The sequence below is a fragment of the Bemisia tabaci genome, chromosome 3 (genome assembly GCF_918797505.1).
Source record: "Bemisia tabaci chromosome 3, PGI_BMITA_v3".
Classification (NCBI taxonomy): domain Eukaryota; kingdom Metazoa; phylum Arthropoda; class Insecta; order Hemiptera; family Aleyrodidae; genus Bemisia; species Bemisia tabaci.
The window spans coordinates 18,389,625-18,415,322 of record NC_092795.1 but is presented as its reverse complement, the minus strand read 5'-3'; the positions used below and the strand labels follow the sequence as shown (position 1 = coordinate 18,415,322).

The following is a 25,698-nucleotide window of genomic DNA, read 5'->3' as shown; positions in this document are numbered from 1 at the left end:
AGGAGAGACACTGACACACGAGGAGAGACATTGATTTTCGAGTTATTACGTAAATTATTTATTGCCAGGTAGCGGCCGACACTGGAAAAAAAACCGCTTGGATCTAGAGTCCAGACTCTTGAAAACAATGACAAAAAAGACTCTTGATTCAATCGGATTTTTGCTTAAATCAAGAACCCATTGCAGCCTCTTAAATTAAGCGGATTTCATTTTGATTCAAGTAAAAATCCGATTTAATCAAGAGTATTTGTTCTTGTCATTGTTGTCAAGAGTCTGGATCCTAGATCCAAGCGTTTTTTTTCCAAAGGACGGTTAGAAATCTCTTGGAATACTGAGCCGACTTTTTCCACCCTTAAAAACTTGAAATGGCGCTCGTAAGTGCATCACAATTTATGAATGGCATTAATCAATATCACGAATGATTTCATTCATAATTTTACCCTCTTTTCCCCGTCGCGTCGAGTCCATAGAAAGTAGGTACGCCCGAGGGCTGGTTCACTCCGCACCTTCTCTCAATTAATAAACCTATCTCTGGGCCGATCCGACGCCTCTTTTTAGCGATATCCCAACGCCTATGATGGGTATTTTGTATTTTGTATCTTGACGTTGGGCCGACTCCGCGCCGAGAATTCGTCCCAAGGCTAATCGGACCACAAGTAGCCCGACCCTGATTACAAGATCAATGGGATCACATGCTACCCACGCCCATGCGAGCTTCCATCGTCGCTTGGTTCAAGTTGCCACTTCGGCCGATCGAGGGACGACGGATTCAGTGGTTGCTATATTTGACATGATCGATGCTCCGATCAATCGAGAGATGTAGTAATGACGTCAAGCTTCGATGTTTCAATCAGTCTCAATCGGTACGAACACTGAAAAAAATTCTGGGCGTTTTTACCAAGGTCCGTTGGTACCTTTACCATCTCACTTTTTTTACCAATTATTGGTAATTTTACCGAGACAGACTTGTAAGCTTACCTAAAAACCTATATTTTTACTGTTTTTTTTTCAGGTAAGAATACCACTTTTATTGGTAATCAATTCCCGCGGTGACTTTACCATTTTATCTCGGTATTTCTATCACAGTCTATAAAAAATATTGGCGCTTTTACCAAGGTCCAGTAAAATTACCGAGAAAGTTCAATAATTTTACCGAGATTTCCCGGTAAAATTACCAATTCCATAAATAGTAAATTTTACCAAGAAAAAACTGAGATCAAATAGAACCCTGAATTCTTGGTAATTTTACCCTTTTCTTAGTAAATACACCGAGATTTTTTCGCAGTGAACATTGGCGGATCCCAGAAATTTTGACCTAGGGGGGCGGATTGTTCCTCACCCCAAACTCACTTTGGGGTCTACGGGGTGAGAAGACCCCTCAGAGGTACTTTCTAGAGAACGGGAGAGAGGGCTTACGCCCCACCTACGAGAATGCACTGCAAAGAGTGTAACACCTAGGTCACACGTACTTGTACTAGAGTCTCTTCATAGGTATCAAAAACATAGGAGGACAAACGGGAAACAAGGCTAAAAACTACACTTAAAACAACCGAGCCGTTTAGGCCCAAAACTGAGCCATTTTCAGTCGGAAAAATAAAATAAAATATAAAAATTCCAAATAGAAAAGTGCAGACTACATGATGGCCGATATCGATACATTGCAATTCACGCCACGCCACTGTAAACGACTATGAATAAGGTCTTTACTTGCGTCCACCAGATCCCGAAGAGGATTGTGAAATCATTCTAATTAACATCCTTATCCCTTCTTGAAAAGCGGTTGTTTGAGACAAGTTTTCCTTCATCTGAGAGGGTAGGCAAAACGCGATCCTTCAAGTTAAAATAGTGGTATCCGTAAGATTCCGAAAAACGTTGCTAACTGTACAATCTTTGTACCTGTTTGTGACACGCAGGACCCTAAATGGCGAAACTCTCTCTGAAAAGAGACTCGAATATCGATCGAATGAATGATCGATTATCGATATTTTCATTTGAAGCTGTGGTAGAGAATCGATTAATAAGGTGTTAATTGCGAACACCCAATAAATCGATCCTTTTGCATCGGTTTAAATGGCAGATCAATCGATACATCGCAAAGCGCGCCACGCTACTGACCTCGAAACAGGAGGACGCAGCTCCCCATTTAATTGGACGTATTTATGCTAAAAGGAACTAAATTACACGCAAATCCTAAGCACATAGTTCATTTTAGCATAAATACGATCAATTTAAATGTTTACTCTAAAGTCGCGACAGGTCTGAGTTGCACGGCACAACTTATTGATATAATTATTCATCGCCTCTTCATGATAAATGCTTGCATTCTTTCAAAGAATTCGAGGTGACTGAAGTGAGCGTTGCGAAATTTAGGAGGGTCGAAGTGGATTTCGTTACACAAGAAAAATGAAGGGGCGATTTCCCTTACCATCTGTCAACGCGTGCGGTTTCGGTTGCTGCTATTAAAATGTTCATCGTCAGCCATCAATCAGAGGTCTCGCTCAGATTCTTATAAAGACCCCCAAAAACTGATGGCTCAAGATTTATCGCACCGATTATCAGCCCACCGTATGTTTTGTAAAACGGGACTAATCAATGAAATCATTTCGTGCAAAACTCGCGCGGTTGCCACTTTCTTACCTTCCGTTTTTTATTACATTTATATATCCAGGGTGGCATGAAACGTAAGAAAAAAATGAAAGATTGAAAATTTCAGCGAAATATTTCATGAAATTTCACGAGGCTGTGAAATGTTTCATATTTTTCAGGGGCTAGAGTATGCAACCCGCACTCAAACAAAAAAAAAAGAAGAAAGTCATAATTTTTACATTGTCTGAAACATGAGAAGGAACCGGTATTTTTCAATATCTTTCATAAATTTCTGAACTTTCATGAAATGTTTCACGTGCAATTTCAAGATTTTATTTTTCATGAAATTTTTCCACCCTGTATATATCCATGGTAAAACTGCAGCAGTGCGTATATCGGTTTGGATGTTGCAGATTTCCTGTCATACTTTACCTTTTAGATGAAAAACCACTGAACGTTGCTTTTTGAAAACTTCGGTGATTTTTCTTCTCGATGTGAAGATTAATCGTATTCTGTGTAATTCTCACTCCATGATGTTAATTCGGTCTCCTATTAAAAAATAAAATAGGAGCAGCGGGCTGATTGTTGAAATTGACAGACAAAGCTATAGACAAAGAAGACGAAAATGATATAGAGAGACTCTATTGGTGGAAGCGGGTTGTACCAATGGACAAAGGAAGTAGGCAATAGACTAACTAACGGCAACTCACGCGGGATCCTTCAGTTAGTCCATAATGGTCTTCCTTAGTCTATAACAACCAAATAACAACCACCCAAATTAACCAATAGGATCGCTCCATATACTACCTATGTCTCCTTTGTCTATTGCTTTGTCCATAAATTTCAACAATCAGCCTGCAGAGATACTAAAACACCGCAACCGAGATACGCATTTTTGCAGTTTCACCATCGAATGCATTAGTTTATTTATTTATTTACACGCACTGCTTGCTTTTAACTTGTCTAAGGATTGAGTGACAATGAGTTCTCCTGATTGGCTGGTTATTGCCTAGTATGGCAGACGAAACGATTCCAGTATCCAAGTATGCATTTGTGCTACCGCATAATTCATTGATAGTTCCCTAACCGATTTTTGAATTATAATCCCATACAGTATTCAGTATTTCACGGAGCCTGGTGGTCCACACTGAAAAAAATGGTTAACTTTACCGAATTCTGAAATAGTAATACGAATACAGTAATCAACCACTCACACTGCGGTAGGATTTACCATACTTGTGATAAATGCTACCACTAGTCTGGTTTCCTTCACACAACAGCATCGACGTGTCAAAAATTAAAAAGACAAATCGCGGAGTTCCCAATATTTTTTTCCCGAAGTATTTATTTAGAGATTATTGAAACAATCCCCTTTTATTTTATTTTATTTTCTTTATTTTATTTTTATCCTTTTAAGTTTACGTAGGCTTGAAACTAACCTCAAAATTGAGGAAACTAGAAACGGAAACGACTAAAGGGAAAACGCCGAATATGAGCGGAAAATAGAATCTCCCAGGGGACCAGTATCGAGGAGCGAAAAAATTATGAGGGTAGTCGAGACAGGAAGTGTTGCCAGCGTTACAAGATTACGGGAAATCCATTTAGTGAGCTTGATCGGAACCGAAGATGGGGAGGGATAATTCGGTTATGGTTTATACCTCTGCCTCTCACCATTTACCGCCGTGCCATGTCTCTGTTCAAACGTGACAGTCGCTGAAAATCCATTTGACCCAGAAGACGTGTTTTCTGTGGGCACATTAGAAATGAGGGGCTTGGAGGACGAGGCGCATAATTGCGCTTTTTGCTATTTCGAGAAATACGTGTTAAAGTTTCAAAATTACATGGAGCCTTATGGTGGAAAGGAAGTTCAAACTCGCTTTTTAATGCTTTAAAGTTGAATTTAAGTTGTGAAGTTTTCACAGAATATACTTTCAAACTAGTTTCAGGTGAGTTATTGAGTATCTCAATTTTTTCAAAAACTGCACTTATGCGCCTTGTTCTCGAAGCCCTTCAAATAATATCAAGCCAAACGGTAACTGAAAATGTATCGCGTCTATGTTGATGACCTGGTGGATCGACTTGGGCTCTGTTTTACAACTTTACACCCCTGTCTACAAAACAGAAACTAAAAACATGAGCACTTATTTAAAATCACATGATTGTAAATTAAAATTCAGTGTTAGAGACGTCGATTTCCAGGCAAGCCGAAAGAATTATTTCTACCGTATGAGATCATAGTAATTCGATCGAGTTTCAATGGTCACTTCGCGTGGGGTTGATTATTCATATTCACCGCGTATTTATCGAAAGACCTTCAATTAACAAAGCCTTATTTTCCAATGTTGCTTGTCGATCAAGGTCATTCGACAAGGTCTCGATGGAGCTGCAATAAACTACTCCGCTAAGAACGCGAATCCAACGCTTATTCAGGTCAATCTAAGATGATGCGACTATTTCGACGCGAATGTAGCTATTTTTGCCTACTCATTCAGATGAAGGAGAAAAAATACATGCCCGCGTCAACGAGATGCTATGCAATCGCATAATGCGATTTTCACAGTTGAACGCGGCTCACATGATGGGGAAAAGAGGCTATTTATAATTTGAAAGGGGCATTCATTTTAATGAGTCTATCTTAACTTTATTTTCTTATCCACCAAGACGGTTGCTCCTGTGTACCGAAGTAAGGCTCGTTGTGGTTATTTTTCTCTTACCAAACAAATTTGGTGATACATTTCTTTGACAACAGTCGGTAATCTCCCTAGCCGAAAATTTTTAAAAAATTCACTGAAGAAAAAAGAAACATATTGGATCTAGAGTCCAGACTCTTGAAAACATTGACAAGAAAAATTACTCTTGATTCAATCGGATTTATGCTTGAATCAAAACGAAATCCGCTTAAATTAGGAGGCTTGGTTCTTGATTTAAGCTAGATTCTGATTGAATCAAGAGTATTTTTTCTTGTCGATGTTTTTAAGAGTCGGGACTCTAGATCCAATGTGTTTTTTTTTTTTTTTTTCCAGTGAGGGTAAAAGTGAGGAAAAATATGTCACAGTAGAATCCTTCACATTCTTGGGAGGGGCCGATTATAGATTGGGGGGGGGGGGGGGGAGGGCGATAGTTCCGCCTATGATGGTCACACCATCGAAATGCGCGTTACTGATTGCCACCATTGCGTGCGGCCTTAAAGAAATGGTGCCAGACGTTTGCGTGCTCCGGTGAATTTAAGATGAAACTCGATTCGTGAAATTCACTCGAGTCGGTGATGCAATATTTTAAGCTAAAAATCTGAGAAAAAAGAAGAAATAATAGTAGTTATGAGCTCTCGAACGGTATTAATAAGCGTTTTCCCATCGAAAATAAATCGGGCGGTTCGAGTGGAAATACAGAGCGGTGCCGCTTCGTGGAGGACTCGGATCTACAGGTCGATTATCGAATCGCTCTCGTATCGATACATTCCTATCTCATCCATAGGATTTATCGATGAAGGTCATTCGATAAGGGTTCGAGAATCGGGCCACAGTGAGGGTAATAAATTATCGGTATTGGTGTGTTAAAGACGCGCAATGAAGTCAAATAGCAGGGTAAGTAATTCCAAAATGATACTGTCTAGAAATGGATCAATTAGAGGTGCCTTAACCCGAAAAAGCATCCCCTGAGACGGCACCGACCGAACCGTTTTGGTGTGTGTTGAGGTGTCACGCGACCTCTCCTAACAGGTAGAATCTATGAAATACTTCCAGGTTCGATGATAGTGATTACCATGATCCCATTCCCTAATTTCCCGTTTATTAACATCGTCTACCCCATTCTACGCATCCACTTTACTTTCGTCTTTCTCTTTCTACCCCACGCCGGTGACGCATTGCGCGAGAGAACCCTCTCCATCTCTGTCAGATCAATTTACTTTGACGTATTGCAACTACTTTACACGAGAGTTAATTTGCGGCGTTGGGAGTTAAACATTTTGGCAAATTGTTTCACAGACCAAAGATGCTGAAAAATATACTCAATTAAAAATCTTCAGGGGGTTTAACTCAATGGTAGGGCATTCGACTGAAGATTTTAATTTTATATATTTTCCAGCATCTTTGGTCTGTTAAACAAGTTGTCCTAATACTAGATAAATGCTAATATGGTGCTTAAACTTAACAAATTAAAAAATCTTCGAATTTCATAAGATTTTTGGCTATGGAGATAATTTTATAATTTGAGTTTAAGATGTTGTTATTCCGCGAGAAACGGGGTTCTTAGTTTTGCAAATTGAATTAAAATTCTGGGATAAAATTGCTCTGATCTTAGGAAAAAATGTTATCAAAATAAATAGAGATAACATTTTTAAATGATACTTCTGATTCGATGATACTGACCATGATGAATCAAAATATAGGTATATACCGGCAATTTTCATGAGGTGATTAAAGAGTTCCTGAACGTTTTTTAGACGTTGGATACATTTCTTCTGATTGGAAGATTTCATCCTCTGTATGGTTCAAATGAATCGCATTTTGCAAAAAGGAACCAAGATCATTCCAATGTCGCTAAGATTGTGCAACTTTTTTTTACTTTGCAAATATAAACTAATCATCTGAACAATTTTTATCTTTACTCCGAATAAACTTTAAATACTAAAATTCAAAACAAAAATTACGTTTGTAGATTTAATTTCTCTCGTTATTTCAGTAATTTTACTGCAAAGAATATCAGTTGCACAATCCCAGCAACGTTGGAACCAGTGGCGTGGCGTGAATTGCGATGTATCGATTGTTATGCGATTTAAACCTATGGAAAAGGATCGATAAACAGGGTGTTCGCAGCGAACACCTTAATTATCGATTTTTTACTATAGGTTTAATTGGCATAACAATCGATACATCGCAATTCACGACACGCCACTGGTTGGAACGCTCTTGGTTCCTTTCTGCAAAATGCAATCCAATTAACGTTCTACATTCAAACAATCTCTCTGAGGAAAATCTAGCGGTACGGCGAGACGGCCAAATTGGCACGGTATGGCTTTATGGCAATCGTATACGTTTAGTTGGTGTCAACTGCGTTGTTCAGACCCCCTAACCGCACCGGCATATTTACGTTCTAGTAAATTGAGCCCAAATGAATTGCATTGTGTGTGAAACGGTCTGTTTGGCCACTCAGTGACGCAGAGCGAGTAAACATTGGCTATCATCGGGGGTAGTGTCACTATGCTGAAGCTCCGAAACGGGCTGACAAGTGTGTCGCTAATACGGGTCCTCCCGGGAATCCTGTTTGCCAAACCGGGAGGGGACCTCTCATCGCGGTCTCGGACCAACCTGCCAGCGTTTTATACTGTCTAATCCTGTAAAACGCATCATGACCAACGGAGAGACAAATTAAGAGCGGTTTGTTTCCCATGCTGCCTTCACGCGCTTGGGATGAGAGAATTTTATTTCGAGGTTCGGAACTTCTTGTGAGGTTTTGCTTGGTCGCGTCTCATCGATCATCAACCTAGATTCACCTGTCATACTGTGAAATTTGATACTCATCGATGTCACAGATTTCCAGAAAACCACCTCGCGAAGTGGAGTCATGGACGTATTTATGCTAAAAGGGACTATTTACAAATTGATAACAGCAAAGGGAACTATGAAGCATGAAAATCAAGCGCTCATAGATTTTTTTGTCACTTAACTCTTTTTCACGGGTGTCTTACCAGGCATGTCTTAAACTCGCAGACCAATCATAACTTGACAAATTTTTTTAATTTAAAGAATTGAGATGGAAATTTGCTGTGTTACGAAAGAATTGTGGTTTCCATTTCAGGTTTATCGAGTTTTCTTGGACATATCATCTTGGAACAAGAAACACGAGAATCTACATTCATTTTGTCTCTTAGAATAAGTACCTTTACATCCTACATGCAGGACGTACTGGTACGTAACTAAACCAAAGTTCTTTCACAACACGGCAAATTTCCTTCTCAATTTTTCATGCACTTTACAAAATTTGCCAATTTTTGAATGGACCTCGAGTTGTAGATGTTAGGAGATCCATTTTCTGAAAATTTCCAGGGTTCCTACCAAATCTCAACAATGGAATTCCCTGACATTTCCCTAACACATAACACATTTTGGTAGACACTCTGACAATATTGAAGATATGCCAGGTGGTCAAAAAGAAATTATTAGAAATAGTTTTCGGGCTTTGTTGTTTGAAACGTCTAACCCATTCTAGAAACCAAATAAAGGTGCTTATCACTGTGTCTCTGGCATTTTCGTCATTTTCCCTGACATTTCCAGGTTTTCCCTGACTGTTTAAAATTCCCTGACATTTCCCGGTTGTCCCGGTATTCCCTGACTGTGGCAACCTTGAATATGACGGGGTGCTGCCAGTACTCCCATTTTCCAGAACTAGTGCCGACTTTCGGAACTTTTGAGATTTTCCTGAATTTTCCCTGGAACTTTTGAAATTCCCGAAATGTTCCGGATCTTTTGCATTTTCTGGAACTTTCTTGGAACTTCTGAAAACATCCAAAAGGAATCCCGCATTGAAAAAAAAGAAACACATTGGATCTAGAGTCCAGGCTCTTGAAAACATTGACAAAAAAAGGACTCTTGATTCAATCAGATTTCAGCTTGAATCAAAAGGAAATCCGCTCAAATTAAGAGGCTGGGTTCTTGATTTAAGCTTAAACCTGATTGAATCAAGAGTATTTTTTCTTGTCGATGTTTTTAAGAGTCTGGACTCTAGATCCAATGTGTTTTTTTATCCAGTACGGAACTTTTGACGGTCATTGACTGAGAGAAATTGGAACAAAAAAGTTCTGACTCCCGGAACTTTTGACGGACATGGAATGAGAGCGCTGGGTGTTGCGAATGTTTTGGCAACAGGGGCTGGGGAACATGCGCCCGAGTGGGGATTCGTGGCTTTCCCATGGCCCGTGGAGCGTGGACCCATGGCCTGGTTGCAGGCGTGACCCGAACCTAAACTGCGGGCCGGGCCGGGGCCGGGTTGGGGCGCCGCCGACGGCCGCGAGACCCCGCCGGACCCCGGCCAGGGCCCCGGTCCGCCGGTAAGACACCGCTAATTACGGCCCGGGCCCGCTCATGCCCCACGCCACGCCACGCCGACCGCCCCGCCTCAGTCTCCACCGGGGCCCCGACTCCCGCCCAAGAAAAATCCCGCGCCGTTGCCCCCATCATCCCTTCAGAGTTGCCACAGAAAGTAGACAATTAAATTCCCTGACACTTCCCGGGAACATTTTGGAGAAATTCCCTGACAATTGAACAAATGCCACATTATTGAAAAAAAAAAATGGTTCGAAATGGTTGAAGGCAAAATTTGCTGTTCGAAACGGCAAACCCGTTCGAGAAAGCAAATAGAGGTGACTTGACAGTTTCTTCCTGACATTTTCGTAATTTTCCTTGACATTTTCAGGTTTTCCCTGACATTTCCCGGTTTTCCCGGTATTCCCTGACGATGGAAACCCTGCCCTTTCGTCCATGGTCTCTAGAAATCTTGATCGTGCTCAATTCCGGATTTTTCTCTGATTAGATGGAGTTCATTCTCTAAAGGATTTCCTGGGGAAAACTACACGATTCTCCAATGTTCCAGATATTAAAATAGTTTTTTGTTTCTTCGTTTTTATTGGATTCTTTGGCAAACATTCAAATTGTTAGTTCCAAAAGCGTTCCTGAAGTGGATATTTTTTGCTTAATTCTTTCGATAACATGAAAATTCAAAAATGTCATTTAAGTGGTCAGTAAGTAATGGCGGCTCAGGTGCACTAACATAAACTGTATGTGGTAGAAGAAGAGATTCCCGGTTTCAGGAACAGATTTTTCGATTTTCCCTAAAAATTTTCATTCACTGATGAGTCCCCGGTTTTCCCGGTCTTAGAACCTACACCATCCTCTCGTTGCACCAAGGCTCGCATATCCTCCAAAATACAAGGTCTCTAGATTAAACCACCCGACTGCAGGAATATGTTCAATGAGTCAAATAGGACTTTTTTCCTCCATGAATGTAGTTTATTCCTAAATGTTCCCAGTCGGAACTGTGGTGGCCAGACATTTTACCTCATTTTGTTTGATCGAAATATTTCACTATCTATTTATAAGGTTAGTCCAATTAATATTATTATTATTATTATTATTATTATTATTTTTATGTGCAATGCATTACGAACCATTAGTTAACTTAATCCAGCTATAAGCAATGGTATAGGTGCTGAGATTTTGCCAAATAATGAAGTGTAACCCTTAGATGCCCAATACAAGCCGGGTCACCCAAGGATCGCTAAAAAAAACACTTACTCCGCGGGTTTTATGGGGCTGGTACATCTGAACTGAGATGGAGGTTTACAAATACATCTTAAAAAAGAATAAGACGTCAAATTGAAAAAAATACAAAATCAAATATCATAACCGAAGATAGGAGAGACTTTTTGGGCCTGTTTCTATAACTTTTCTCCCGAATCAGAGCGACATCATTGGCAGCATTGAGCGGAGCATCGCGAGCTCACGCCTCGTGTCATAGCGCCTTCAATTTTGCAGATGCAACACGGACATCCATCAAGCACGAATAGTTGTATCCTTGCGCCGTCATCAACGCGCAACCTTTCCTCTGCTCTGTTCCCATGTTGTGTTGGTTCCGTCTGTCTTACTTGTAGTAGTGCTTCAAGGGCTACGTTAGCAAAACAGCTGGAAATGGGAGAGATGTTCTCGTGTCTTGTTTTTTACCTTTTCTCCCGAAACGAGTGATGTCTCATTGACGGTATAGAGCGGAGCATTGCGAGTTCACGCCTCGCGCCTTCAATTCTGCAGATACGACACGGACATCCATCAAGCACGAATAGTTGTATCTCTGCGCCGTCATCAAAGCGAGTCATTTCTCTTACTCTATTTCCATGTTGTGTCGGTTCCGTTTGTCTTATTAATAGTGGTGCTTAAAGGCTACCTGAGCAACACAGCCAAAGTATGATTTTGATTAAATTAGTTGACCAAACTGGATATCGGGTGAAAAAAATTGGGTCATGTGTCTAGCTACCGGAGCTGTGGCTCTCAAAGTTGTTGAAATATTAAAATTTTCTTCTAAATTTTGGCGATGGTTAGGACCCAAAACTCGTGTAAAATGGCCGACCTCTATCGATTTTAGGGTTAAATCCATTCCTGGTCGCAAAAACATCGAAATTTCAATTAAATAGAAGTTTAGGGGGGTACAACGTTTTTTACCCTGAAAGATCCAAGACTAATTGAAATTCTTCATGAATTTGAGACTTAGAATTTTTTAAGACGCTGGAGGAATCCAGCGTGGAAGTTTTACGAAATCGCAATTTTTCATGATTTTGGGTCCTTAATCTTCGCCAAAATGCAGAAAAAGACGATTTTCGCTGTTTGTTGAGTGAAAGCGAGAGGGGAGAGGGGCATACCTCCTCCTGGGGACGGTTTTGGAGAAATGTTATGCGGGAAAAATCTCTTATTTTGACACATAGGATATGCGCCTGCAGTCTGCCGCGCACTGATAGCAGCTGCACGGACCTTAAATGGACTACAGTTTGCAATTCGGAACTATAATTTCTGGCTCAGTTCAGAAACAACGTACGTACCGTAGTTTCCCTATGCACATGAGTGTTTTTAAAGATGAGCCAGAAATTATAGTTCCGATTTGCAAAATGTAGTCCAAATATCTTAACATAGTATGTATTAACTCATACTAGCACGAGTGTTCCAAAATCAGTGCCATCAAACTCCAACGTCGAGATTCAGCCCTGATCCCGTGGGCTGCATTTCTCGAAAGGAGACCATGTTGCAAAATTTCAGAGGACAAAGTATCCGTCCTAAAGCGAACGGTTGTACAGCGATGTTCGAAAATATCAGCTTATTAGCCTCAGGTCGCTGAGAAAATTTCCTGAAATTCTCAAACGAATCGCTACAACCGTCCTGTTGTGTGCAATTAAAATAACCTGCGAAATGTGGCAATAGTGGATGTCATTTACTTTCCTCTCGAGACACGCAGCCCCTATGTGCGCATGCTTCATACTTGTGGGCATTACCCATGGTGAGACTCGAGGCTAACCTCCCATAGCATCGCCGCGGCAAGAAACACCCAAGAGCCGACAAGGCTGTTATTAAAAAATTAAATAAACACTCCTCAAAACACGGAGCTTGCACATCGTTTGATAAGTCAGCAGATTTGGCCCCGAAAAGGCACCCTCCCCTCCCCCTCGTCGGTAAGTGCACACCCTTTACGAGTAAAAAGAAAAATAATAAATAAAACGCTAAGATAGATGTTCCTCGTCCGATACAGGAGGGGCGTAGGAGAGTGTCCAAAACTCGCGGTTACCAGCGATAAAATCTGGACAGTGAGATATGCTCGGAACATTTACACTGAGGTGGTTCTAGCTGAGTTGTCGAATTACAACGAAAAACCCCGCATTTTGCGATAAAATGTTTGTTATTTCTGCCTGATCGGGCAACGCTGGTACTCAAATTTGAGTGGGTGGTTTTAACGTTATTCGTTCATATTTCATGGTACGAAACCGTGAAAGGTATATCGAGCGGTAGAGAGTGAGGCCGGCCGGACGCTATTATTGTTATTTTACAACGTAAACAGTATAATTATCTAATTATAGTTATTACCTCAAACTATTTTCCACACCTCGTAGCTTCGGGCTGCGTTTAACAATATCAGATGAAACATTCAGCTCCGCCAGCGGAAAAAAGAACTTTGCTCACTCGGTGACCTATTGAGCCTTCCGAAACATGATATGGTGGACAAGAGTATGGTCCGTTGGTACATGATTGAAACTGTACTAAATATGAAGGATCGAAGTGAAAAATTGCTCCACGTACTTAGGAATGTTCTTCAAAATTCAGGGCAGAAATTTGGGCATTTTTTAGGAAATAATTGTCGCAAGAGAATACACACGAATGATTTGAAGTTTGAAAACATACTCTGAGCACTCACTAGACACGTTCCCCGCAATACCCGATCACGACACTTCAATGCCCGAGAAATTATTTTAAAGAATCACACACGAAAGTATATGCATGTAAAGAATATCCACTCGCACTTTGAGAAGTCACCGGGCAAAATGATAGAAATTACCATTCCCGGCACTTTAACCAAAAACTTTAATTTCTGGTCAGAAGATCAAATCACGTTGAGGTTTCATCCGTCAAACGCCAATCAGAAAAAAAGATCACTTTGATAAGATAGATCTGTTTCAATATTCTACGGCCAAGAGCCATCAGTCTTTGATAAAAGGTAAATGTCCTTCAAAGAAATGGGTATGCAACCAATACGACAATGATTGCATGCCCTTATTGTCCTGTGCTTCGGATTAAATCGATTTCTGCTACCTTGAGCCTTGACAATTTCTCACTGCAAGAAGGGGAGAGGACCGAACTAAAAAAAAATCAATTTAAAAAGTTGTCTGGTTTTAAGGTTTGAATTTTTCTTGATCGGAGCACTAATATCGGGTAGTCAAGGAAAAACAAATAAATTTCTCTATATAATTTAAGTTTTTCTCTTTGAAAAAGGTTTCTTATGTGTGCATTCTTGTTATTCAAATTATTTTATTACATTTTCCAGGAAGAAGTTGATGTTCTCGAGCAAGTCATGCAAAAAGGATCTAATCCTGCACTGGTCTCTTTGAGTCTTGAAAGTTATTTTCGCAGGCCTTCTCGCGAAGCAGACAACAAGCGATATTTATAAAAAACGATGCACGATCGTAGAATAGTCGATTGTAGAAAGACTCCTCTGTGCAAACACAATAGAGTATGAAGGCATATTGAGATACTAATGGTAAGCCTGTGAGGTCCAGCCATTGAAATGCGATTTTGTGATGAAGGAAATGAAGCATTGGAGACAGGGCCGGATTTTTTTACTTGCCGCCCATGGGCCGCCTGTATTTTGCCGCCCCCTTCTCATCTATTTTGAAACATCAATAAAAACATCAAGTGAACGTACCAGCGGGGGAGGGGTGCATAAGACGCGTTTACTCGTGTTGAACACATTTTTTGAGAAAGCCCTGTCAACACTACTAGCAAAAGGTCACGGAACTTTGCGCGAAAATCAAGTTTCGTAAACCTATCTCTAATGGAAAAGGCCTTCCATTCATAAGAAATGAACGAAAAAATTATGAGAGAACAAACACAAAATTTGGTTTAATGATTTTAACTCCCGCCGCCGCGCCGACCGCACCGTGTTTGACGCAATGCGTGAAGTATTCACGCAGTCTTGTAGGCGCCATGCGTTTCACGCTGACCGCACTGTGTTTGGCGCAATGCGTGAAGTATTCATGCATTCTTGTAGGCGCTATCCGTTTCACGCTGACCACAATAACCGCACTGTGTTTGATGGAATGCGTGAGGTATTCGTGCAGTCTTGTAGGCGCTAATATGTATTACATGCCGATTGCCGCGCCGAGGGCTTCTCCTTTTCATCTCAAGTCCTCGTCATCATTTCTCCCTAAGTCCCGGTCCAGGCTAAATTGTGTGTTTGGTTTCTCTCTTAACTCGACTAATTAAAGGTGCTGTCTCTTGTATCACTGAAAGACGACAAAATTATAAATTACTATACTCTCAGGAAATGAGAGATTTTGTAGCCTTTTCTCGTTTGTAATTTTTTTTTCTAAATCCGATTTTTTTATACCTACATTTATAAAATTTGCCGCCTCCTAGATTTGCCGCCATGGGCCGCGGCCCATGTGGCCACCCCCTTAATCCGGCCCTGACTGGAGAGAGTTTTTCACGACCAAATGGTACTTTTTGTGGTATCCCTCAATTACTAAAAGAGGAATTTAAAATGAACCGCGAAACACCGGTTGATAAATTTTTTATCCGACTCATAAGAATAAAACCGGAAGAAATTGAAAATTGGTTCAGGGCAGGGTCAGTCTTTCCCTTAGGCGACTGACCATTGCAGAAGTGCCCCTAGCAGGAAAAGAAAAATTATATCCAACGTCGCGCACGAGTAGCCGTAAAATTGAATCGACCCGAGGACAAAAGTTACGAATGAAGTTGAACTTCATTTTTAATAAGGTAAGTAATCACATTTACAGAAGATGAAGTTAATGCCAGCTTTGCTTTGACGCTTTTTCCCCCTTTTTTATATTTCTGGAAATTAAGGTTTGAATAAGTAAGGGCCGGAGATGAAAAGGACTGGAGGATAAATGTTTTAGGTAAGTTACAACTGAATTAATTAAATATTTCATCAAATACAAAGAAAATGGCAAACTTTCCAGACCTGGAACATGATTTCCTTGTTTCAACTCGGTCCCTTCTTTTGTGTCATCGTCTCCTCCCCCTCCCCGCTTCCTCGCTCTCTCCTTTCTGCCACCGCCGCCGCCAGGTTGCTTCCACTCTCCAACTTCTTCCGTCTTCAAAGCTCCTTCTAGAGAACAGAAAATTTGACAAAAAGTTAGTTGCATGTTTAATTAAGAATAAACTCTTAAAATGAGAGACGCGCGTCTTGAAGGGTAGAGTGAGTCTTGGGAAAAAGGGGGAGGGAGTGGTTATTTTGCATACAAACGTATTCTTGAGTTTCTGATGTTTTTCTTTCCACTTCCATTTCTCGTTTGTGCTTTGAGTGGCTTTCTTTGGCCTCATCAATTTCATCCACCAAAAATGCAGTCTAGAATACGGTTTTTGGTGAAGTCATCATCAAGTCCCAGAAAGTTCTGAGACTTTCAGACGTCTATTCCATTGTAAATTTCTTGACAAATATCATGCAGCCATTGATTCTGTTTGGGATTACTTTCAACCCAAGTAATAGTGATCGCGATAAGTTGTAATTTGATTGGAGAGTGTATTGCGATTTTATCGATGTCGATTGATCGCAATATTCTCGGATAAAAAATTGCGATAAATTTCGATTTCATGGCATAAATTTGCAAGAAAATTGCGATTTTACCGACGGCGATTTATTGCGATAAAATCGCGATTTTACCGACGGCGATTAATTGCAATATTATCGAGCAAAAAGTCAAGATACCTAATTGAGATAAACTTTCGATTTTATAGAATAAAATTGCGACAAGATCGAGGATAATCGCTCAGATGTTGGTGATTCTAGCGACTTCATCGCCAAAAAATCGTAAAAAAATCGCAACTTAATTTCAAAACATCACGATTTTTTCCTTGAAAAATGCTCCTTGGGAAGTTTAAGTGAAGACAAATTTGACGCTTTAAGCCATGATAAGGGTCACTCCTGCAACACAAGACGATTCACCTCTTCATTCACATAAGTTTTTTATGCAAAAATCTAAATTAAAAAATACGTAAAAAACATGTTCAAAAATAAAACACCAAATTTTCCTTGAGTTTCGGTGAATTCATTTCGCTTGAAAACTCGCTTTTGACTAAAATTAAAATGTGACGAGAAAAAAGTTCGTTAAAATAAAAAGCGATCAAATTTAGAGGTTTTGAATGGTCATTCAAAAACCATTCAACCAACGAATTGAAGTTTCTTTCGGCCATTCTTGACCGAAAGATAGCACTTCCGCCTTTTTAGGAATCCCACTTGATGAAAGGGTCTCTCACTCTAAGAAGATTTGTATCCACATTTTGGAGTGAAAACATAGGTTCATTCGTATACACTGAGATTTGGAAATTGGTGAATGATGATGCCATGATCTTGATCAAACCATCAGTGTTGGAGAAATTTTAATACTTATAGGCGCGTGTCTTATTTTTTTTTATTTTTTATTTTATCTTTTTGACCCTTTAGTCAAATAATTATGTGATGTGCCAAACTGCGGGTAAAAGTTCATTTATATTGATGGACTGCGATAGTGTATTTTTGAAACTAATTAGTACACCTCAGACCAACTAACAAGCAAACGAAAAATTCAGCCAATGTGGGAAATCAGCGAAGTGACACTTATGCCTTGATAAAGTTCCTTCAATATAAGCGGATGCAACAACTCATGCACGCAAAAAAATACCTCTGGAACACGGAGTGAAGGCGTTTTGTGCGTTAGCGACACTTGCGCCTCGATAAATTTCCTTCAAAATGTGCGGATGCAATAGCTCTTGCACGAAGAAAAGTATCTATTGGACGCGGAGTGAAGGCGTTTTGTGCGGTACGAAAACGTTACAGCCGTACTATTTGACATGTGAGCTACTGTTAGGGGGTTCATTATAATAAAGTATCGGATATGTAGAGACTACATACTTTCTTCTTGTATCAGTGCTCAGAGACAGTCTTCTATCATTTTAAAGTCCTTAAAAGAATGTCGATTTGATAAAGAATCTTTTATTTTTTGAGTAGATTTACCATGAGCAATTATGGTTTTTGCCTGAACTTGACTCTCTAAGGTGCTACTCCTTTCATTATTTTTGATCAAGAAGAGACAATGCTGGAAAATTTCCTTTCATGAACTTCGATCAGTCTTGACTTTTAAGCTGTTGATTCGAGTCTGTTTTTTTTTTTTTTTTTTTTTTCAACTTTAACACTTATCAAGACTTTCCTCGAGCGTTCTATCAGGACAAGATTGAATGTGAAAATGATTTGCCAATGTCAGCCTCTATTCACACAAGAAAAAAGTTATCAGACCAGAACATGGCAATTCCAATTAATTTAACATCGTATAAACTCAGAATTAACTAAAAAGAATGAACTCATGGTAAGTGACAAGGGTTAGGCATTCATCAATTGAATCGTGTCGTGCGAAAACCGCAAATTTCCATTTTTTTAGTTTTCAGTTTTTTTATGTTGATAATACTTTTCAAGAGTTGACGCAATCATGAAAGTGGTGCAAATACTTGTTTTGGGATGAGGATAACCCTAAATCAAGTATTAATACCACTTTCATGGTTGCATTAAACTCTGAAAAGTATTATCAACCTAAAAAAACTCAAGGCTGGAAAAATAGGTATTAAAAGTTTTGATTCAATTTAATATTACAAACCTACAAATCATATAGCATGAAATTAAATGAATGCTGAAAGATAATCTAAAATAAATTTTATTTCATAGAAATAAAACAAAATCTGTTAACACTTAACAAACAAACATGTAACTCTGGTGACAGCAAAGTATACAAACTAGAAGAACACATTCTTAAAAGATATTTCATCTAAGGGAGAGATCAGTCTACACTGCAGCTATGTCTGAAAGTAAGAATTGATGACATTTCAATGTTCCATGTTTGAAATTTAGAGTATCTTAACAAAATTCAACAAAACAGTATTACTAAAACCAAAATTTTAAAAGGAGGAAAATTGTTCATAATCCACTTTGTTTTTCCTCAGAGCTCAAGATAGATGTTATTGTGAACCTGCAGTTAACCAGCCTTTTTAATGAAATAATTAGCAATTCTTTTGTAGATTTTGTAACACAATTTTTGAACAGTGGGTCATTGTCTTGAAAATCTTAAAGACTGGGGTCTGAGATTTATTGATCCAAAAATTAAATATTTCTCTGCCTCTGTTTTCTCTGTAGTGTAAGTACATTGTTAAATTCATCAATTTGTATTTGATGATGGTTACTGTCAGTCATGAAGATCTTAAGAACACTAGATTTTGTTCGTTTCTAATTTCAAAATGTGACCAGATTTCTTGTTTGCTATTTTATTTGATTTACTTGAGATTTCCTTAAGTTTTCCAGTACTGAAGAATATGGGCGTCCCTATCAAAACTTTTACTGTATTTTTGTTTTTTCTAAGAAAGTAGTGATGTATAAAAACAAAAACTGGTGTTCGATTAGCGGGATAGCTCACCTATCTACTTCACTTGTTTAAAGCAGTCCCAACCATGTTTTAAATTAATTTCATATTACAATATTAAGGTGCTACCCAGCAATATGTCAAAAGCAATAGTAAGGCATGATAATACTGGCAACATGGTGTTCCACTTAAACAAGGAGTATGGGATTTTAAGCGTTAAAATAATTGATGAAGTATACTATGGGGATGGTATACATTTGAGATACAATGGTATTCTGTCTTAGTTACTTTCAGATCATTACTTTAACGATACAAGCTTTTTAAAAACTCAAATAAGATGTCCAGAAAATTTGAACAGCAGATGTTTAGAGGAATTATATAATACCTAGGTGTATTAAAATGACCAAAAGGACAGATTGTTATGTGGTACGTATGTGCAAAAAAGCTGCTTTGTTGTGTATTGATAGTGAAATTTTACAGCCTATCAAATTTTTACTAAAAAAGGTGCATAGATGTCTAAATCCACATTATTCCTATAAAAATGTGCCATTAATTGAAGAAAAATTGAAAATAAAAGTTTATTTCAATTATCTTCATTCTAAATAGTGTACACAGTGCAATGTAAGGGTGTAAATACAGTTCATAAGTCGAAATGGCCTGGGAAGTTTTTGACCAAAAATTATGAATGTTGGCCTTCAGTCCTGTCATCAAAACAGGTCATCGTTGACAAACCACTTTGTCTTACATTTATCAGGTCAGTAGACCCAGTCAATAGTCACATTGAGACTTGATGTTCTTTAAATTTGAACAATTTCATCCAAATTTCCCCTTTTTGAGCATGGGCAAAGTGGATGAGCATACATTAATACCATTCAAAATGAGATGATTCTCTAGTCCTCTCTTCAGTTAAAATTCCTCAATATCACTATTACGTAGTTGGTTGGGAAAACTCACAGGGCAAAAAAAAAATAAAATAAATAAAAACAAAGGAGAAAAATTGTCTCAACTTTTTCATAGATATTAAAGCTTCTTTGGTGCCTACGCAGGTGTAATATGAGTAATGGTATTGTAAAATGAAAATATACACCAAAAATGTATTAATGAATAAATATCACACATACTATGAACAGAATAAGGAACTTAAAGTTTGAACAATGATTCCACCTTTTGACAATGAAAAAGATCTTAGCATCAAATCCTTCACAGGTACAGGAACAGACAGGTGCTAAATATGTATTACAAGGACAAGATTTAGCCATAAATCTAAAATGGTAAAGTAAAGTGATTTCCAAAATGATTACAATTTTGCTTATCATTAGGCTGACTTTTGCTGCAACAATTAAACTATCAGCGTGGTAAAGGATAAAGTTGAAAAAAAGTTAGAACGCAAATAAACTTAGAACTTTCATGCATATCACCAGAAATTCTACTGTGCTGAATTTTCAGAGATTACAGAACAGAATGTTTTCAAGAGGTTTTAGAGTACAGTATGGGGTAAGAAAGGCTATTCATTATTTACAAATATTAGCATTCAAGTTCCAGTGGAACAAAAAGCCTAGTGAAAAATACTTTTCTACTACAAGAGAGGATTACAGAACCAGTAAACATTTAAATAGCTAAGACACAAGAATTACCATTGCAGATGAAAATAAGATATCCAATACCAGTAAGATTTCCTTCCATTGTTGTTCAAATCCATCCACAGGAATAAGAAGAGTCTGGGAGCAATTTTCTTTGATGCAGTGTCATGTGCCAGAGGATTGATCTAACTATGCAAGGGCCATCAAGTATGCTTGCTCCTAGAATGGGTGCTCAGACTTAATTTCCACTCTTGCGTGTGTTCCCTACACTCCAGCTTGGCATCTTCAAGACAGGCTCCTCATTCCTTTTCATCCGAAGGAGAATTTGCCACTTGTTTTGAGAACTTAAATCTTTGCTGATGTTTATTCTATGTCCATGGTTATGAACATGTTCAGGTTGCTGCTAATAGGATTGGTTTATGGATATTGTTTGATGCTGATACAATATTCAGATGCTACAAACACTTTAACACCTAGAGACCTCTGTTCAGGAAGAAAAACTTCGAATTCCAAAGCGACTTTGACTTGAACCATTTTCGGATGGGAATCACCCCTCAATATGCGGTACTTTTAGAGACAGCGGACTTAGGATGATGATATTATGTCTTCAACCATATGAAAGTTTCAGATTTTTCTCTTAAACAATTTTCACAGGGATACAAGAGAAAATTGCGACAAGAAATAGCGATAATGCAGGTGTCGTGAATGAATATTGAATTAAGGGCCTCTAATGAAAGAGAAAAAAGAAAAAAGAAGAAAATACTTGAAGGTACATGGAGAAACACCCAATGATGCTTCGGTTCTTCATGTATAGATAAAGATGCAGTACTTACTACTAAATTGAAATAAAGAAATCTTGAACTAATTTGAAGATACTAGGCATTGCTAGCAGTCGTCTTGCATGAAAATTCCAGTTTTCTTTGGTAGCAATGGTAGCCAAGAACGGTATCTTCAAAGGACTGGGCAATTTAAACAGCAGGTACTCGCACCCATGCGCGGTACAACATCATTTTTCTGCTTCAATGATGAGTTTTTCAGGTCTAAATAATTGATTGACTACAACCTGAAATGAAAGATAGAATATTACATATAGGTGAATTTGTCTTCAAAGGAGAGTAATTAGAGAGCCCAGACAAACAATAATACAGACCTCTGAAGTCTAAGCATCAGCATGAAAGCATTACTCGACTGTTTTAATGGCACAAGTTTTTGATTATTAAGAAAAATTGATTGCATATTAATTCATTTGATTAGTTGTAAAATAGTTCACAGTTGTAGTCATAGATGTTTCCAATAGGACGCATTTTTTTATGACTTTATCTAGACATCTGACTACTTGTTTCTGAGAATTGGCATCCAATCAACTGAGGAAAATATTGTGGTGCAACAATCTTAAGATAGTGCATTTTTCACAGGAGCATTATGCATTCAATTAAGATATTGCTATGGTTGGGGCTGCTGTAAAAACATCGCTAAATTCTTTGCAAAGCAAAGAAAACAAATCTACAAGAGTACACCTCTGAGGTATCTAAATCATAGGGGTTAAAGAAGCTTTACTTTTCATCAATCTTACTAAGTATCGTTGAAAATTTAGGCATAAAAAGCATGTTTGATTTTTGGGGAAAAAGGTAAACAGCATTTTCATAGAAAACTTTAAATCCCAAACAGGTCTTATTTTGACCCAAAAAATCGAACCATAAATTATTGTACATTGCCTCTAGGACACTGACTCCCTAAATAATTACAAAATTTGAACTAAATATGCAAAATTTCTTTATGTACTAGGTCTTATCCATTCACAGAAATATATGCAGGAATACCTTGGTTTTTTCCTTACCTGTCTTTTAATAATTTCTAAATTTGATAATCCTTCCTTGTAAAGTTCTTCTATTTTAGAGGGATCAGTTGTGGTCTTGTTTTCATGAAACGCATCTCTTACTCTTCGTAGTGTATACATCCTGGAACATTGAAGGCAGTATTAAAAGAGTGAAGGAGACATAGAAAGTTTCAGTAGACCATAAAACACAATATATCTAATAAATTAATGCTTTTAGTGACAAAAAAAGGTATTGAAAATAAGAGCTGATATGGGACTATGGGACAAAGTTCACTCTTTTTCGTTAAAAAAAATTGCGAAACAGAACAAAAAACTTAATGATCTTACAGTCCAGGAGAAATTAGGTCATGCAATGCTTTAGTTTTCAGAAGGGATTGAAAAGATTTGCCAAAAATATTCTGAAAACTTCACAAAAAGATGGATACTAGTAGAACCTCTTTTGCACAGATGTTGGACATAATAAAGGCTTAAAACCCAGTCAATAGGTGGAAAAGTATTCTTGTTATCAATTTGGCAGAGAAGAAGGTTCCCTAGCTATGCAATCAGGCATAACCATCCCATTCTCAGCCGATTCATATCTTGACACTTGATTCGTTTAACTTCATAGGCAATAGCATTTCTACTCAATTACAACCCCTCCTTGCCATCTTTGATTTTTGTCTAAGATAGAGAATTTAGAGAGATCAAGTAGTCAATGTGTCTGCTGTCGACAAGAAAATGGCTGGTTGCTCTGATGTTGATTTCAAATCATATTTGATTCCTCAGATTCCTCCATAAACACCATACCTGTAGTGAATAAAATTTAAGTGTAACTATTAAAGAGCACTCTCCAGCCTTGGGAAAAACGTAAGCGATTTGTCAACATCATGGGAAAATGACGGTTCTCTACCGCAGACTTCAGCTGCGATTACATGAGCAGTCTGAAAGTAGGTCGAATCACTACGGCGTAAGTCTACAATCACTTATCTCGTTTGCAGTGTCTGAAAATCTCCGCCTCTGTTATTTTTTTAAAAGAGAACAAATTGACATCATTCCTTGAAGTTTTTTCAGAATTATCTTCTCACAGGGAAGGAAAATCAGGGCAGTTGTAAAGAACTACTGTTGAGTAGTTTTCCGTTTAAAAAATAAAGCATGACAGGAAGTCTGCGACGTCGCAAACCGAGTTATGTGATTGCAGACTTACGCCGATGATCAATTACATTCACAGGCTAAATTGACAGTCCACAGTGGCTCACCAACAACTGTAACGTGTGTGTATTCGCACACTAGCCAACTGTTCGATTGATATTGCTCGGGTGATAACAGTCTTAGTTAGGCAATGAGAATAATTTGCTCCTTCATCACCAACTTCTCTCTCACCTGAATGGCAAGCAAGATCTGTTACACACACACTTGTGAAATGTGAAGTCCAACTTAGAGAGATTTGCTTGCAATGATTTTGGGGAGAACCAAGCTTTCTTTGAAGAGCTGATCTGAATGCCAGCCCAAGATATGCCATGACATTCAGCTTTACCAAACCGTTGCGATCCACTTTATCCTAGATCTTACATCATGATTTAGCTAGATTCTTACATGATAGCCTGGCATTCTTATGCCTTAAATTCTTCAAATAATTGATAAAAAATACCTGTAATTATAGGATGGAAACTTGGAGCCCTCTCGTATAAGGGCCTTATACAACTTTAGCACACTGGACTTGGAGACAGTCATTCTTGAAATTTAACAGACCTAATGATAACTTAAAACACTAACACGAATTCCTCTGTACTTGCACCATAAAATTTCACTTCCGGCTTCAATTTATTTCTTATACCATGGATCAATTCAAGTTCAACATGCTTTCGAGCAATTACACATTGATTGAATAACCATTCACTAACCTCACTTTTCAGTCAAAGACAAACCACAAACATGCAGGGAAAATATAGCAGCGCCATCTGTCGGGCATCCTCTTTATCGGGCGGAGTTCAATCGTCGACATCGGCAGAAGTCGAATTCGAAAAAAGGGCAGACGTCGACTCGAAGCGAACGGGTCGAATGGTTCCGCGAACTGCCGCGAATGTCATGAACATTCGCCGGGGCGAGTTCGGACGAGTTTGTTATTGTTTCTCATTAAACTAACCCCTTTTGAGGACATAAGTAATAGTAATAGTACATCTACCTATTTAATAGTCAAGAACGTCTAATATTTTTCACTGAATAAATTTTCGCATGTCGTCGGATAAATTATTTTTTTGGCAGTGTGTCTGTTTAGTAGTAATTTCTTGCCTAGCCACTGCTGTTCATTGTCGGAACGGTGGGAAGTTAATCGAAGCTGTTCAATCCGGAAGTGTTTTTGAGTCAGTTTAAATTAATTAATTAATTTCTTTTTCAGTCTGAGCCCTAATTGAGTGGACACTCTACGACTTTCGCGTAGGTAGGTGGAAAAATCCACTTTTTGAGGAAAAAGTAGTCTTTCAGCAGTTCATAGATTATCTCCACTCGCTACCACGCCAAAGGAGCATATCATTGCGTCTGATCATTGAAGGTTTCTTGAGAACCAAGTTGATGAAAAATGCAGATGAAACTGTAGCTTTTCTTGTTCTTGAAAAACTTTAATGGCAGATTTTCTTATACAGCGAGGGAAACGTCTCTGCTCCATGGTCATAGTCGCCATGACTGAAGATTTCTTCGATGGTAAAGTTCCTTATCACCTTTAATACGCTTTAATATCACAGGTCTTTACATCTACCTCATTGTAAGTTGCTTTCAAGCCTCTACTTTGACAACTTTATTCTTGATGTGGAAGCCAACGTTTTGTTACCCACAGGAGTTACTTGGAAATAAATACATTCATGTAGGATACCTAGAATTTACTACCGACACAGTTTCCTTTGCTTCAATCTGCTTTTGCGCAGTTCCTCATACTGTAACGTGACAAGACTGAGTCATAGAAGGGTGCCTCGGCTCCCTACTAAAGAGAGACAGGGTGCTGAAAACACGAACACAAAAAGATAAGAGGATGAAACACTAAGTATACTTGACTGCAAAAGTGAAAGAGCCGGCTG

General features: G+C 38.6%; 1 protein-coding gene across 1 annotated transcript; it reads right to left on the bottom strand.

The window, feature by feature from the left end:
* Positions 1-18,519: 18,519 nt before the first annotated feature.
* On the bottom strand, positions 18,520-24,526 carry LOC109044353 (LYR motif-containing protein bcn92). The gene is made up of 3 exons (XM_019062057.2): positions 24,279-24,526; positions 22,652-22,772; positions 18,520-21,877 (listed from the first exon to the last, which is right to left on the bottom strand). The coding sequence occupies exons 1-3, from the start codon at positions 24,359-24,361 to the stop codon at positions 21,821-21,823; spliced, it is 261 nt and encodes an 86-aa protein (XP_018917602.2). The 5' UTR covers positions 24,362-24,526; the 3' UTR covers positions 18,520-21,820.
* Positions 24,527-25,698: the final 1,172 nt, after the last annotated feature.

What these genes read in the sequence shown, in the direction of transcription:
- LOC109044353 (XM_019062057.2), bottom strand. Translation starts at nt 24,361, where the DNA reads ATGACTGTCTCCAAGTCCAGTGTGCTAAAGTTGTATAAGGCCCTTATA. An exon ending in TTTCCATCCTATAATTACAG is followed by an intron (nt 22,773 to 24,278) that starts GTATTTTTTATC and finishes TCAATGTTCCAG; the next exon opens with GATGTATACACTACGAAGAG. An exon ending in TAGAAATTATTAAAAGACAG is followed by an intron (nt 21,878 to 22,651) that starts GTAAGGAAAAAA and finishes CTTTCATTTCAG; the next exon opens with GTTGTAGTCAATCAATTATT.